The following is a 17490-nucleotide window of genomic DNA, read 5'->3' as shown; positions in this document are numbered from 1 at the left end:
TCAACACCTGAATGGCTTGTGACATACATAGTTCAGGTGTCAGGCAACTGATGGTGTCAAATATTTATATGTCACTCTGGTTTTGTAAACTGCTATGGTATGTGATACTTTACAAAGCTTGAGATTACTTACAACAGTCCTCAGATACTAACAACTCACTAGTTCACTGGTGCACTTCAGTACCAGACTGTGCTTGCTACAGAAAGCAAAAACTAAGCTGGAGAAGTGGTGGTTATATGCCCTTAAGTCTAATTGTATTGATAACATAAAGCACAGAACCTCCCAGTTAATTTACTCTGCCTGTCAGCTTTAAGAAAGGAGCACCTGGGGTTGGAAAGATGACTTAGAAGTTAAGAGCACTGGCTGCTCTTCCAGAGGACTCAGGTTTGATTCTCAGCATTCACAACTGCTTCTAACTCCAATTCCAAAGGGACCCAATACCCTCTTCTAGTCTTCACAGGCATCAGGCACATAAGTGCTGCACAGATATACATGCAAGCAAGATGCCCATACATACAAAAATAAACGGAATACAGTAGCTGCATATTTTGCTATGAAAGTGAAATAGATACTTATGATTGGCGTGATGGATTTGCTGGATTTATTCAGAACTCAAAGAGGACTGCTGTGCACTCTGTTCTCGTTCTGCCAGAGATGGCTGGTCTCAAAGGCAGCCATCCCTGAATGAACTAGAGCATCACTGTGATTGCTGACTCACCTGCATGGTACCATAGAATAGACTGCCTTTTTTTTTTTTAAAGAATTATTATTGTAGTGGATATGAGAAAAGAGAGACCAAGAGTGCACACATGTGATATGACATGCATGTGGAGGCCAGAAATCAACTTTTTAGGAGTTGATTTTCTCCTTCTATCCCACCATGGCATCCAGGAATTAAACTTAGGTTGTCAAGTTTATGCAACTAGCCCCTTTACTCTGTGTCATCTAGTTCATTCATTTGGAGATAGGGTCTCACTATGAAGGAAGCCCAGGCTGCCCTCAAATTCCTGAGCTTCTTGCTTAGTTACCTGCGCACTGAGATTATAGACACATGCTATGTCCCTCCTCTCCGTGTATATGTCTACGTCTGTGTCTGTCTGTGTCTATCTTTTCAGACAGGGTCACATTCTGTAGCTAAGGTTGATCGTGAACTCAAAGCAGTCCTCCTGCCTCAGCCTCCTGAATACAGCATGTTCCACCATGTATGACATGCATTATGTATTGCCTGTGCATGTTGGACAAGTCTGTACCTCTGTGCTTCATCAGACCTGGCCCTTTATATTGCTTTCTAAGAACTACAGCAATCCACAAATTTAATGCAGGATGGTTTTAAAATATTATGAAATATAAACATATAAAATTTCATAAGGCTTAGGTCACTGAGGCCATTCTGCAATTACTAACAAATATTTGGCCCTGGAAAGCGTTCTGGTTGTACTGGAATATAAACATCATGGTACAGACCAGAAAAACTTTCAAAGACCAATTTTGGAGAAGTTGAAAGTTACCAGAGAAAAGTAACTGGCTTTTAGTTGTTTTTATTTTTATTTATTTATTTATTAGTTTTTTGAGATAGGGTTTCTCTGTGGCTTTGAAGCCTGTCCTGGAACTATCTCTGTAGACCAGGCTGGTCTTGAACTCACAGAGATCTGCCTGCCTCTGCCTCCCAAGTGCTGGGATTAAAGGCGTGTGCCACCATCGCCCAGCTTTAGTTTTTTTTTTAATATTTGTGTTTTGCATACAAGTGTGTATGTGTATCAAGTGCATACAGTGCCCACATCAGCCATAAGAGGGCATTGGATCACCAGGGACTAGAGTTACAGGTGGCTATAAGCCCCCATGTGTGTGCTGGGAATTGAACCCTGATCCTAGAAGGATAACCAGTGCTCTTAACTGCTGAACCATTACTCCAGTCCATGGTAGCTTTAATATGGTAGTGGAAATGGCACTATTTTCCCACAGCTATGAAGTAGCCTGTCTCCTTTCAAAGCTATCCTGTGAGATACTAGAGGCATAGAAGTGGAATTTGATAAAGGTATAAAACTGGCCTATTTGTTTTTAAAGTATGGAGGGTGTTTGTTTTGTTTTTAGGGCTAATGCTCTGGGTTGAAACTCCAGAGCCAATAAGGGTTTGTTTGTTTTTGTCTGTGTTTTGTTTTGTTGTCTGTTTGGTTTTTGTTTTGTTTTGATTCAAGATCACCATGCAGCTTGGCATAGTTCACAGAAGTTCACCTACCTCTCCCTAGAGTAACCTGGGATTAAAGGTGTGTGCTGGAACACTGGCCTTAGTTTGTTACAAATGTAAACATCATATTTAGTGGTCCGATTTTTCCAGTGTGCTTGGCATTGTTTGTCTGTGATACTGTTAATAGTCTCAGATAAGCGAGTATTGCCCTTTAGTTTTCTTGCCTTGCAGGTTTTACATTTATGGCAGTGATTAACTGCTGGTGTTACATTTCACACCTTCTCTTTTAGAACTGCCTTAAAAGCATTCAGGACATAAACGTGCGTTCTTGAGAGAACTGTGTGGGTGGAGGTGAGGATGGAACCCAGGGCTTTATACAAGGTTGGATTCTACCGTTGAGCCCCACTGTCACTGGACTCCAGGCTTTCTCTGAGGGTGGTTTTCAGGAAAACGGGCATCAGTCTTGTAAGATAAAGAGACGGACAGGCCAATGGTGGAGAATGGAGAGCGCTCTAAAGTAGTGAGGCTTGCAGAACTCTGTCCCAGCTGGCCTTCCCCGAGACAGGCGTGAAGACTGCATTGCTACAGAGTGGCTTGCTTTCAGAACTCAACAGCGGGGAAGCTTACATTTCTGTGCCAGTCTCCTAATAATTGTACCAACGCAGAGTAAGTGCAGATCTGGCGTGTGAGTCTGTGGCACCCGTGGACAGGCTGGGACACTGACTTATAGAGACTTCCGAAAATTTTAGGGTCTTTCTGATTTTCTTCCTGTGGACCCAATACGTTTGAAGAAGGAGCTTATAGCTAAGTTGCCTGGGATACATATTAATTTATATCTACATATGATTTAATGTAGGCATTATATATTTTATCTAATTGTAAATTTAAAAATCTTTAAAATAAAAAGTGAGCAAGTAGACAAGCACAGGTCGTCCAGTAGCAGCTTCCAATGACTTAGCCCTGCAAATGGGCCCTGCAGCCTAGGGCCCAGGCCTTGCCACCATGACCACTACCCCAATATCCGCAGCGTGCAGGCTCTAAAACATGGCAGCCATCCCTTCTGGTGGCTCTCTCCTGGTTACCCATGACCTGTATCTGTGAGCCTGGGGGGTACACCGTGCCTGTTATAATTTATTTAAAAATGCCCAAAGAGAAGTCATGCAATACAACAGGGATCACATGGGAGGTTTATTGATAGGGGAGAAAAGGGGGCAGAGAGCAATTCCTGGGGACAAGAATGGCAGAAGGGGGGTGGGGAGGTGGGCAAGGCCTTTTTAAAAGAGAAGGTGGCAAATGTGCACAGAGGGTGCTCTTAGTGGCTGCAATTGATGATGTATCCTGTCAGGACTCCAAGGGCAGGCCATTACAGATGCCTGAATACTAACATTGCCCCTCCACCAGGGTCTTCCCAAAGACAACCCTGACCACTAGTAGACCAGCCTTTTTGGCAAGCCAATCCTCCCATCCGTGGCCACAGTATTAGCGTTTCCTGAGCACTGGACAGAAGCATCCACCCCCCCCACACACACACACCCCACCTCCAGAATCTGATCACCTGCGGCCTGGCTCCTGAAACCATGAAGAAGCAGCCTGTTCTCTGGCCAGGCCAACAGTAGGGCCCTGTCAGGATGGGGCAGAACCTGGCAGAACCACCAGCCAAACCAAAGCATCAGTGGTGCTAGGCCTGAGCCCCACTCACCCATCCCACCCTGAAAACTAGGCAGGCTGCTACAAGCAAAGGCACTGAACACAGCACTGAGATTTTCTTACCCCATAACTGTGCCTTGCACCAAGCAAAGAATATAGTCCCAGCAGCTATCCTAAAAAAAAAAAAAAAAAAAAAAAAAAAAAAAAAAAAATTAAATAAATAAATAAAATAAATAAAAATAAAACTTGAAAATAGACATGAGATAAAACCTGTTCGTAGTCATACCCAGCGAAGAAGTCCTCGTACGTAACTTTCTTACGTTGAAGTCGTGAAAACCTGGGGCTGGAGAGATTGCTCCGTGGTTAAAGGCACTTGTTCTTTCAGATGATTTCTAGTGCCCACATGGCCACGCACAACTGTCTGCACCTCCAGTCCCAAGAGATCCAGTGCCCTCAGCACTATACAGACTGTGCAGGCAAACACCCATACACAGGAAACTTTAAAAGACATCATGATAAACCTAGTATTTTTATTTTTTAAATTAAATATTTTATTTTTTTTATTTTCTGTGTATAAATGTATTACCTGCATACTTGGTGACAGAGGATGCCAGAAGAGGGTGTCAGATCCCCTGATCTTGGAGTTACAGATGGTTGTAAGCCACCGTGTGGGTGCTGGAAATCAAACCTGAGTTCTCCGCAAGAGCAGCAAATGTTCTTAACCTCTAAACCGTCTCTCCAGCCCCAGATTTTGAATGTTTTTACTTAATTTAATGTAATTTTCTCAAGGCAATAAATATGACTGAGATGGCTCCCTTACTAAGAGCAAGCACTGCATTCAGAGCCCAGCATTTGTGTAGACCGTTTACGGAACTCCTGTAGGGACCCAGTGCCCTTTTCTGGTCTCCATAGGTGACTGCTCTCACATGCACAAACCTATACACACACAATTTAAAAACATAAAAATAAAAAAGTCAAAAATAACCATCCTCATATAGCTTATAGAATTTCTTGCTGAGCTACTAAACCTTATTGTTATTGAAGAACTAGTAGAAGCTTGCATTACACCTTACCTCACATTCATGACATCAAAAGTATGAACAAAGTGAGGACCCAGAAAGGTTATGAGACAGGATTATTCTTTCTTGGCTCTGTAGGTTCACTTCCTACTATTTATACACACTCTCTTTGCTCATAGGCAACCACAGTTGCTTTTTTCTTAAGAAAACTAAAAGGGAAAAACGATGTCTCCTCTCTCTCTCTGCAGGTGGTTGGAGGCAAAGTGAAGAAGCCTGGGAAACGAGGACGGAAGCCAGCCAAAATCGACCTGAAAGCGAAGCTGGAGCGGAGCCGGCAGAGTGCCAGAGAGTGCCGGGCCAGGAAGAAGCTGAGATACCAGTACCTGGAGGAGCTGGTGTCCAGTCGGGAGAGAGCTATCTGTGCACTGCGGGAGGAACTGGAAATGGTAAAGTCCGTCAGCAACAGGACAAACACCCCTGACTCGACTGTCACTGAAGGCAGGAGTCAGACCAGTCCTTACCTGTCCAGTTGGCAAACACTGAAAAGAATGTTAGTCTTTTTTCCACATTGTAGACAAGAAGGCATTTTCTTTTAATACAGTACTTGTGGGAACAGTAAGAAATTGTTTATGATAGAAAAACCATGGGGACTGGAGAGATGGCTCAGTGGTTAAGAGCACTGGCTGCTCTTCCAGAGGTCCTGAGTACAATCCCAGCAACCACATGGTGGCTCACAGCCCTCTATGATGGGATCCAATGCCCTCTCCTCATGTGTAGGCATACATGCAGACAAAGTATATTATATATAAATTATATGTGTATATATATTATAATATATCATAAATTGTATAAACCTTCAAAAGAAAACAAGAGAAAGGTGTTTTGCCACTAAGACTAATGGTCTTCGCAATCCCCCAAACTGCCTGCAAGGTTCTGACTTCCACACGCATGCTCAAGGCACTGCAGTGAGTGTGGCGAAAGTTAGAAAGAATGGGCATGCAGCTTAGCTGGTAGAGTGCTTATCTAGCATGCATGGGGCTCTGGGTTTGATGCCAGCACGGCAGGAGATGGGTGTGATGACACAAGCCTGTATTCCCAGCACTGGGCAGATGGAGGCAGGAAGAGCAGAAGTTCAAAGTGTCAGAGTTCAATGTATTGCTAAGTGGGAAAAGCCACATAACCATCATGATTCTCATGGGAGGCTGCCATTTGTGTTCCCATGAATCCATCACTTTACATTCCGAGCTTTATCTATGAACTCGGGGATGAGGTAACAGGTGCGAGCAGAGATGGTACTACCGTAACTGTTCCAAAGCTGGATTCTCAGGAAGCAGTGAAGCTGAGCATGTACATGCCCAGAATCCTAGCACTGGGGGCTAGAGACAGGAGGATCAGGAGTTCAAGGCCAGCCTCTGGACTCCATGAGACTATGTCTAAAAATAAAATCTGCGGGGCTGAGGGGATGACTGAATAGAGTGCCTGAGGGCAGATTCTCAGGACCTCTTGAAGCTGGGTGTATGCTAGAGCACATTCATAATCCCTGTGCTCCTTTGCAAGATGGAGGACAGAAACACTAGACTCCCAAAGCTCATGGCCGATGCAGCAACAAATGACAGATGACCCCTGTCTCGAGGTGGAAGAGGAGGACTGACATCCAAGACTCTTATATGACTTCCATACATGCAACTGATAGAAACCCAGGAATTTAAGAAGAGGGAAGGGTCAAGATGACCCAGTGAGTAAAGTGCTTAGCACACAAGCCTATTAGCCTGATTAGTCTGAACCTCAAACCCACATAAAGATGGAAGACGAGAACCGACTCACAGAACTTTCCTCTGACCTCCGCATAAATGCTGTGGCCTGTGAGCTCATACACAATAATAATAAATAAAATTCTGAAGGGGGCAACAAAGAGATGACTGGGTAAACCACTTGCCATGCAAGCAAGAAGACCTGAGTTCAGTCCCCAGAATTCACATAGCAGTTACAGTAGCACACACTTGTCATCCCCTACTGGGGCAGGGGAGACAGAGGGTCCCTGGGGTGGGGTGGCCAGCAGTCTAGTGAGCTCCTGGGTCAGGGAAACATTGTCTCAAAAAATAAGGGGGCAGTGATTCAGGAAGACACCCAACATCAACTGAACTTGCAAACAGCGACACACACACGCGCACACACATGTATGCACACACACACGGACACTCACACCTATGCACAAAAGCAAAGAAGTAATAAGGGCATTGAGAGAGGAAGGTAATATGCTCCAGATGGATACTAATCAGTTTTTTTGTGATATATCACTATTGATTTTTTATACAATTCTTATTGATATTTATTGAGCTCTACATTTTTCTCTGCTCCCCTCCCTGCTTCTCCCCTCCCTCTTCAGCCCTCCCCCAAGGTCCCCATGCTCCCAATTTACTCCAGAGATCTTGTCTTTTTCTACTTTCTACTTCCCATGTAGATTAGATCTATGTAAGTTTCTCTTAGTGTCCGCATTGTTATCTAAGTTCTCTGGGATTGTGGTTTGTAGGCTGGCTTTCTTTGCTTTATGTTTAAAAACCACCTATGAGTGAGTACATTTGATAATTGTCTTTCTGTGTCTGGGTTACCTCACTCAAAATAATGTTTTCTAGCTCCATTCATTTGCCTGCAAAATTCAAGCTGTCATTATTTTTTTTCGGCTGTGTAGTACTCCATTGTGTAAATGTACCACATTTTTCTTATCCATTCTTCGATCAAGGGACATTTAGGTTGTTTCCAGGTTCTGGCTATAACAAACAAAGCTTCTATGAACATAGTTGAGCACATGTCCTTGTGACACAATTGAGCATCCTTTGGCTATATACCCCAAAGTGGTATTACTGGGTCTTGAGGAAGGCTGTTTCCTAATTTTCTGAGAAATCGCCACACTGACACCCAAAGGGGTTATACCAGCTTGCATTCCCACAAGCAATGCAGAAGTGTTCCCTTTACCCCACAACCTCTCCAGCATAAGTTATCATCAGTGTTTTTGATCTTGGCCATTCTTACAGGTGTAAGATGGAATCTCAGAGTTGTTTTGATTTGGATTTCTCTGATGATTAAGGATGTTGAACATTTCCTTAAGTGTCTTTCAGCCATTTTAGATTCCTATTTTAAGAGTTCTCTGTTTAGATCTGTACTCCATTTTTTTATTGGATTATGTGATCTTTTGGTGTCCAATTTCTTGAGTTCTTTGTATATTTTGGAGATCAGACCTCTGTCTGATATGGGGTTAGTGAAGATCTTTTCCCGTTCTGGAGGCTGTCGTTTTGTCTTGTTGACCATGTCCTTTGCTTTACAGAAGCTTTTCAGTTTCAGGAGGTCCCATTTATTGTTTCTCTCAGTGTCTGTGCTGCTGGTGTGATATTTAGGAAATGGTCTCCTGTGCCAGTGCATTCAAGTGTACTTCCCACTTTCTCTTCTATAAGGTTCAGTGTGGCTGGCTTTATGTTGAGGTCTTTTTGATCCATTTGGACTTGAGTTTTGTTCATAGTGATAGATATGAGTCTATTTTCATTTTTATACATGTTGATATCCAGTTATGCCAGTGCCACTTGTTAAATATGCTTTCTTTTTTCCATTTGATATTTTTTGCTTCTTTGTCAAAAATCAGGTGTTCGAAGATGTGTAGATTGATATCCGGGTCTTTTATTCGGTTCTATTGGTCCTCCTGTCTGTTCTTATGCCAATACCAGGCTGTTTTCAGTACTATAGCTCTGTAGTAGAGTTTGAAGTCAGGGATTGTGATGCTTCCAAAAGTTCTTTTATTGCCCAGGATTGTTTTGGCTATCCTGGGTTTTTTGCTTTTCCAAATGAAGTTGAGTACCGTTCTTTCGAGGTCTTTGAAGAATTTTGCTGGGATTTTGATGGGCATTGCATTGAAATCACTATTGATTTTTATGATGAATTTGATCTGTTATATGTCATTATTATTTTGACTTGATTTGCTTCACTTTGTATACTTCCAAAAGTTGATAGTGTACACTGTGGTAGAATGTGTGTGTGTTCTCATACATGTAATAGTAGTGCACACAACTACTACTGGTAGTTGATAGTGTACACTGTGGTAGAATGTGTGTGTGTTCTCATACATGTAATAGTGCACACAACTACTACTGGTAGTTCATAGTGTACACTGTGGTAGAATGTGTGTGTGTTCTCATACATGTAATAGTGCATACAACTACTACTAGTAGTTGTTCAGTGAATATTTACTAGAAAAGACTCCCCACACCCAGTCCTGGGTATCAGATCCAAGGCCTCTTGCATGCTAGCACATGCCTAGCAGTGAGCTACAGCCGAGCCCTCAGGCGAGCTCTTGTGTTTAGGATTTCCACATATGCTGCCTGAATTCTGACTTAACGTTTGACTTAACTGTTTTAAATATTTCAGTACAAGCAATGGTGCATGGCAATGGACCAAGGAAAAATTCCTTCTGAAATAAGGGCCCTTCTCACTGGAGAGGAGCAGAGCAAGTCTCAGCAGAGCTCAAGCAGGCATCCCAAAGCTGGGAAGACAGATGCTAACACCAATTTGTGTGAGTACCGTTTACCGGAGCATTCCTGTTAAACAAGCATCCCAAGGTAGAGTGTGTGACTTGAAGTAAAGGGAAGTGCTGCTGTCCTTTTTAAATGCTAGTCAGTGTTGTGGTGGAGGATCCTAAACCCTGAAGTGAGAGCCAGCTGGAGGCTGGCTGTGTGCACAGCTGCTCTGCCATCACTTAGGGAAACCACAAGTTGGAGGCCAGTGTGGGCTTCCTAGGAAGACCCCATGTCAAAAGACAGACCTGGCAGCCAGCTGAGGACTGTGTGGTGACAGCCCGTGATTTAAAGTGGCCCTGAGCGTGGTGGGAATGCCACTTTCTCTTACTTTGCTATCACTCACAGCTTTAACTCAGACATTACTCCAGCAGAGCGCTAAAGAACTCTAGTCTTAGGTGGCTGTGGTTTAGCAGCAGCTGTGGTAGGAATTAGCGTGCTCTAGGGCAGTGGGTCTCAGCCTTCCTAATGGCGTGACTCTGATATAGTTCCTCGTGCTGTGTGACCCTAATCATAGAATTATCTTCATTGCTACTTCAGAACTGTGATTTTGCTACTGTCATGAGTTGTAAGCCAGGCGGTGGTGGCGCACACCTTTAATTCAGCACTTGGGAGGCAGAGGCAGGCGGATCTCTGAGCTTGTGGCCAACCTAGTCACAGAGCAAGTCCAGGACAGCCAAGGCTACACAGAGAAACTCTGTCTTGAAACAAAACAAGAAGCAAAAACTCAAAAACAAAAGTAAAACTATTAATCATAATGTAAATATATTTGGAGCTAGATGTTTCTTAAAGGAGCCTTGACCCACAGGTTGAAAGCCATTGCTCTAGGCTCAATTCAGTCCTAGGGCAAAAACCAAAACAGGGAAATGAGAGAAATAGCAGAGTGGCTGGGTGAGGTCCTGGGTCTCTCGAGTGCAATTTTAGAAGCTGTTCTCACAAGTCCAGGCTCTGGCTACCATAAGTTGTAACAGAGAGTGTTTCTCTTCTTTTGTAGTGCTGGGGAATTGAACCGGTGGCTTCAGAAATGCTAGGTAAGTTCTTTACATGCTCAGCCCAGGGTTGTTTTATTTTTGTTGAGGTGAAATTCGTATAACATGAAATGAACAACTTCAAAAAAATCTGTCATTTTAAAGTGACAGTGTGGGCTGGAGAGATGGCTCAAGAACACTGGCTGTTCTTCTGAAGGACCCAGGTTCTATTCCCAGCAACCATAGGGCTCACAACCATCTGTAATGAGATTGAGTGCCCTCTTCTGGCATGCAAACATACATGCAGGCAGGATAAATCTTTAAAAAAATAAGTAAGCTGACAATGCAGGCCTTTAGTGTATTTGCAGGATTCATAACTGTCATCTCTAACTACAAATGTGTGATCACCCTAAACAGCCCTTTGCAGCCATGGACCTGAGGTCCCAATGGATGAATCCATCTATAAATATGTTGTATAAATGGGATCATTTAGTATCTTCTGCATCTGACTTCATTAACCTAGCCTGATCTTTCCATGGTTGACTCATGTTATTCCATATATCAGAACTTCATTCTTTATGATCCATCATTTTATAGATGCACATACCACGGTTGTTCATCCATCTGTCCATTGGTAGGCTTTTGTTTCTACCTGCTGGCTTTTGGGATACTGTCAACATTGCTCCTGTGAGCATGTGTATACAAGTATTTGTGTATGGGCCTGACCTAGTTTGTTTTGGGTCGGGGTGCTTCAGCTCACTGTGTAGCTGAGGAGAACCTGAGCCCCGGTCCTCCTGCCTACCCCTCCCTCGCAGTGCTGGGGCTCCAGGTGTGCGCCACCACAGCTCGCTTAGCTCTTTTGAATATGCACCTGGGCTTAGACTGCTGGCCATATGGACTTCTGTTTAACTTTCTAAAGAACCGCCAGACTCTTCTCTGATGGCCAAAGTATGTCAGTTTCTACTGGCAGTGCTTTCTCTACATCTCATCAATGCTTCTTATCTTATTTTGTGAGAGATGAGATCTCATTGTGTTGCCTGGGGCTGATTGAATCCCAGGAATCAAGTAATACTTCTGCCTCAGCCTTTCTGGTAGCCAGGTTTACAGGCATGTGCCATTGTGACAGCCCTATTTTGGGTTTTGTTTTAATTTTAATTAATTAATTGATTGATTGATTGATTTTTTTTTTCAAGACATGATTTCTCTCTGTTGCCCTGGCTGTCCTGGAACTCACTCTGTAGACCAGGCTGGCCTCAAAGTCAAATTCACCTGCCTCTGCCTCCTGAGTGCTGGGATTATTGTTTTATTTTATTTTATTTTTTTTATTTATTTATTTATTTATTTATTTTAAAGACAGGATTTTTGCTGTGTTACCCAAAATGGACTAGAACTCATGTTTACCATGCTTGCTTTAAACTTCCTGCCATCTTTCTGCCTGTCTCCTCTCCCAGGTGACAAGGTTACATACATGTCTGTGCCACCATTCCCAGTGCTCAGTTTTTTTAAACTACAGCTCTCCTAGTGAGCATGAAGTAGTGTATCATTGTGTTTATCACTGTGTGTGTGTGATGGTGTGAATGTGCACAGAGCATGCGTGGAGATCGGAGGACAATTTTGTGGAGTCTGTTCTCTCCTTCTGCCTTTATGTCAGAAGGGAATCAGGTCACCAGGGTTGTAGAGAAAGCATTTTTAACCACTGAGTCATCTCACTGTCCCCTCATTGTGCATTTCCTTAATGAATATTGATTCTGTGTTTTGTTCTTGTGTTCTTTTGTTCTTTGTTCCTGGCCATTTGTATATGCTTTCTAGAAACATGTTTAAGTTTGCCAGCGTTAGAGTTTTGTTTTGTTGTTGAAGCTTTTTTGTGCTGTCTTGTTTGTGGGTTTTTTTTTTTTTTTTTTTTTTTTTTGAGTCAGGGTCTCACTATCCAGCCCAAGGTGGCTGGAACAGAGTGATAATTCAGTGATCCTCCTTCTTAGCTTCCTGTGAGCTAGGATGTGGATGTGTCTTCATGCCCTGCTGTGGAGTTTTAGGAGTTCCCTCTTGCTCTGGCCACCAGGCATGCGGTTGGTGTGTGGTTTGCAGGCTTCTCTCCTGCTCAGTCAGCTGTGCTTTCACTCTCTGAATAATATCCTTGGACACACAAAGATTTAGCTCAGTTGAAGTTTAGTTAGCTTCTTTTATCTTCCATTGCTCATGTTTTTGGCATTATATCAAAAGATTCCATTCTCAAATCTAGGCTGTGAAATTTTACCCATTTCATCTAAGAATGTTACAGAGCCTTTGGGGGACATAACGAACTCAGTTTCCTCTATAGCACGACAGAGAGGTTCACACAACATGGCAGCTCATGGCCTGCACGTGCTAATTGGTTGAAGAGAGTGAGGATTTCAGAATGATGTCAAGGGTTCAGGTGTAATCTGTACCCAGAAGGTGGAGGAGGAAGATGTCAAGCACTTACTTCTTTGTCTTTTTTGTTTGGGAGGGCTTGAAATGGTTATAAGTAAACACTGCTACACTGGGGCCAGTGAGCGCTGGCAGGAGTGTTAGAAGTTCAAGACCATCCTTAGCTGCTCACTGAATTTGAGGCCAGTCTAGGCTACATGAGACCCAATCTCAAAACAAGTTATAAAATTAAAGGAATTGGGTTTTTGATAACTTTTACTAAATAACATTGGACCTTAATTTAAATTAAACTAGTTAAAATAACCAAATTAACTAATTTTCTATATAGTCACAATCTTTAAAAAGTCTCACTAGCTGAACATGTGACTCACACTTACCATCTGATCCCTCAGGAGACTGAAACAAAAAAATTCCTGTGATTTTGAGGTCAGCCTGGGCTACTGTCTGAGTTCCTTTCCTGTTGCTATGATAAAATAGTCTGACAAGAACAACTGGAAAGCAGGATTATAGGTGGACTTTCTCTATGTTCCAGCAGCCGCTCCCAAATGGCCACTCTGAGACTTCTTATTAATTACAAATGCTTGGCCAATAGCTCAGGCTTATTACTAAGTAGCACTTACAACTTAAATTAACCCATTTCTATTCATCAATTGCTGCCCCAAGGCTTTTGGCTTTTACCTTTTTGCATGTCCTACTTCCTTTCTGTCTGGCTGGCTACTCCTCTGACTCTGCCCTCCTTCTTCCCAGCATTCTCCTGCCCCGAGAATCCTGCCTAGCCATTGGCCAATCAGCTTCTTATCAACAGTGAGAGTAACACATTTTCACAGTGTACAGAAGAATTATTCCACAGCAGTCCATTTTATCTTGCACTTCAAAGTACAGTCCATCATGGTGCGGAAGTCACAGAAGTAGGAGCTTGTGAAGCTGCCCACATCACATCTCCAGTAAGAAGCAGAGAATAAGGGAAGCATGAAGTTACTGCTTGGTTCTCTTTGGTCACATACGTAGAAGGAGCTGTGGGCTGCATTCCTGCTGCCCGGCTCACGGCCACCTGGCTAGCTTATGCCCCAAAATAACAACACACAAATTGTATTCTTTTAAACACTGCCTGGCCCATTATATCTAGCCTCTTCTTGGCTAACTCTCACATCTCGACTAACCCATTTCTAATAATCTGTGTAGCACCACAAGGCAGTAGCTTACTGGGAAGGATTCTAGCCTACATCCATCTTGGGCCGGAGCTTCATCGCATCTGCTCAGAGAGGAGAGGCATGGCAATTGCCTCACTTCCCTTCTTCCCAACATTCTGTTCTGTCTATCCCACCTACCTAATTTTCTGACCTATCAGGCCAAGCAGTTTTCTTTATTGATTAACCAATGAAACAATAGATTGACAAATGACCTTCCCACATCACACATATGCAGTCCAGAGTTCTCCTCCTCAGACATGGTGCCACCTATAGTTAAGATGGCTCTTTACATATCAATTAGTGGAACAAAGTAATCGCCACAAGCTGATTCTAGAGTCTGTCAATCTAACCATCATAGCTACATAGTTCCAGGCCATCCTGTGATGGAGTAAGGTCTTGTCTCATAACAAGTCACACAGTAACAACATCATCAACAGAAGCCTTCCTGTATATATTAACCTGAAGAAAAAGTCAAGAATTTTGGCTGGGTGTAGTGGTGTACACCTGTAATCCCATTTCTTGACAAGAGGGGTTCAAGGTCATTGTCTGCTCCATAGAGTGTTCGAGACATGCCTGGGCTATCCATACCATCTCAAAAACTAGGGGCTGCTTATGATGGGCTGAGAAGATGGCTCAGTGAGTAAAGTTCTTTCCATGAGAGCATGAAGACCCGAGTGTGAGTCCCAGAATCATGAATCCAGGTGCCGTAGTGTGGTCTGCGATCCCAGCACTTCTATAGCCGGATGGGAAGTGGGGATGGGAGAACCTCTGGATGTTCACTGGGTGGCAGTTCTGGTGTGCACAAACAACAACAAAGAGACCCTGCCTCAAACATGGTGTTAGGTGAAGACTGGACATGCGGTTGTCCTCTGAGCTTCACATGTGTGTCCCAGCACTCACACACAACGTAAATGAATAAATAAATGCATGAGTTTAAAAGCTGATTTATCAAACTTCATTGACTAGAAACATTCTTATGTTGGTGAATTTGTTTTCTCTCCAGGGTGAAGATCATCTAAAATGCAGTCATTGATCAAAGCCAATGGTCTCTAGTGTCTATGGAGGACAAATGGGCAGGACTTTGCTTCTTGGCTCCATGTACTGCTTACTGCTCAGTAGGCATTTCTGTAAATCTGAAGTTTCTACCAAAATGTGTGATCATACATCACGAAGGCCTTTGCTTTAATTTTCAACACTTAGATTTGCCAACATTCAGACCTGCTCTGTATTGCTCTCCATGTTGGTCAAGTTATGATGCCTGAAACCACAGAAATGGAGGAGGGGATGAAAAGCGCATATTTGCACCTTAGCCATGTGGCTCTTTTGGTTAATTTATATTTTCCCTATGTAATTCATGTGTTTGTATGTGTGCTTGTCACTTTTCTTCGTGTCTTTAATCGCCCTACGAAAAGAAACCAAATAGGCTGTTTGTTTTCTGTGGGTCTCAGCATTTACGGACCCAATGTTACTCCTTTATATTTACTTGAGTGATGTTCGATTGTCTGTGAGCCATTCCAGCATAAGCTGTGAGTATCTATTAGCAGATATATACAGTTCTATTTTTATAATCCACAGTGATATGCCTGTTTTAAAGAATGTATGTAAGAAGCCCACCAAGAAAGCCCGCAGACAGCCCCTTTCTGCTGTTTCCGTAGACTGTGTTTATGAACGTTGGCTAGGGCCAACTCCGTTCTTGGAGAAGAACTAGCCATGTTTTCTTTGCAGGTGAAAGTAACTTTTCAGTAGCATTCGTTATGGTAACCTGCAGTGTGCGTGTGCACTTGTGTTTCTGCTGTATGTCCCCCATGTACATGGGGTAGACAAAAGTGAATGTTCATACATGTTTGCTTGTGTACTCAACTAAGGCATAGTTTGGTATTTTTTTTTTTCTTTGAAGAACGCAGAATGAAACTAGCTGCTGAGACTGAGTATCTGCCTTCCTGTGTAGAGCGCAAGCCACACTGCTGGTGATGCTAATGGCTTTTGTGGTTGGCAGAACACTCAGTCTCCCCTGATGTGAGTGCCCTTATGAATGTGTTGAGCCAGAAGGAAGCCCACTGTGTGCTTGTGCCCTTGTGTGGTGGGGCATCCTGAGCTGTACCCTGCATTGTAGCTTGGGTATGTGGCATGGCAGGTGGCTCTGTATGGTTCCCATCACAGCTGCATTTCCATGCCATGGAGTGATGATTGAGAGGCAGAGCTCATGGTAGGGCACTGCGAGATGACCTCTGCTTCACTCTTGTTCAGTTCAGTCAGGTGGTGTTCTCTGTTGCTGCTAAATTACAATTGTTCCTCACTCTGATGAGGCAGGAACTTGGCTTCCAAACAAGAAGTGTTTGCTAAAGACTGGCGGTTGATGAGGCGGTTATCAGTCTTCAGGCGTGTCGTCTTTCCACATTGTGACTTGAAGCCTGGGAACCGAGTGTTTACAGTTTTGTGCCAGGACACATTCCTAGCTGTTCTGAGGCCTGCGTGGCCTGCACACCATGGTTCAGACATGGCTGGCAGGTTTTCTGTGAGGTGGAACATGAGATGGATCTCTTGGCAGGCAGGCATTTAAACAGATGCCTTCCCTTAGCTCGAGATCCCTTGATCTCAAGCTTCAGACTTAGATCCCATGTTAGGGGTGTATGACCACCAACAGACCACTAGCCCAGCTTGCTGGGGTTCTCTGAGTTTAAGAAAAACGGGCATTTAAGGATGTTTAATGTCTTCTTAGGACCATAAATGCAGACAAAGGATTGTTGATATTCGGGCCCTTAAGAACTTAAGTGCTTTAAATACAGTGTTCAGACTGTGCTGGCCTGTTTCTGCCAGCCGGTCCACTCAGTCATGTGTTTTCACTGCAGAACAGCCCATGACTTTATGTTGCTTTGTTCAGTACCTTTTGAATTCTCTAGAAATGTTATTTGAAAGCAAACATTCCAGGATGAATGTCTGCGCTGTGCTTGAAGACTCTGCAGGTTCTAACTGCAACCACAGGGTCACCCCAAAGAGGTGGGCTTGGAGCGAAAGCTGATCGCACTTTGAGTCTGTTCGTGTGCCTGTATCACTCTAGTGTTTTGAACTGGTCAGACCAAGAGAATGGCCCTTGGTGTTTGAAGGGGAAGTGTCTGTTGATTGCTCTGGGACCTGTGCCGGCCCTTCTTCCTCAGAAGCCTGGGATCCAGTCACTGGTCCTGATTCCAACAGCTGGAGCATCTCTATGTCCATTTCCATCCAGGGACGCTGTGTGCTGGCTGCACATCCTTCCCAGAGGACAGCAGGCTGGGAGGACGGAGCTCTAGGCCATCATCCAGGGCAGGAAGAGGCCATGTGCCTCAGCCAACAGAGCCTGTCTCCTTTTTCTTTTTATCTCAGAGAGTAAGGAGAAAGTATATTTGTGAATTCACACCAAGCTATCATTTTAGAATCCACTTCCCACAGATTGGAGCAACTGGTGCAATATGGAATTGATATGGTCTGGTCAACTTTTAGGCTGTAGCTGAAGTTCTTAATTTGTTTTCTATCTTATCT

At 43.6% G+C, this 17490-nt stretch overlaps 1 protein-coding gene across 1 annotated transcript in view; it reads left to right on the top strand.

The window, feature by feature from the left end:
* The window catches only part of Crebl2 (cAMP responsive element binding protein like 2), a 29083-nt gene extending 13754 nt beyond the window's left edge, over positions 1 to 15329 (top strand). Inside the window, exons 2-5 of the mRNA XM_057787058.1 lie at positions 5100 to 5297; positions 9265 to 9409; positions 10405 to 10441; positions 14978 to 15329. Of these exons, the coding sequence (XP_057643041.1) occupies positions 5100 to 5297; positions 9265 to 9409; positions 10405 to 10418 (357 nt within the window). The 3' untranslated portion in view covers positions 10419 to 10441; positions 14978 to 15329. The remainder of the gene's footprint in view (positions 1 to 5099; positions 5298 to 9264; positions 9410 to 10404; positions 10442 to 14977) is intronic.
* The last annotated feature ends 2161 nt before the right edge of the window (positions 15330 to 17490 follow it).

Source organism: Chionomys nivalis, chromosome 1 (assembly GCF_950005125.1).
Source record: "Chionomys nivalis chromosome 1, mChiNiv1.1, whole genome shotgun sequence".
Classification (NCBI taxonomy): domain Eukaryota; kingdom Metazoa; phylum Chordata; class Mammalia; order Rodentia; family Cricetidae; genus Chionomys; species Chionomys nivalis.
Note: the sequence above shows the minus strand (reverse complement) of the source record. Positions and strands in the feature narration are given on the sequence as shown.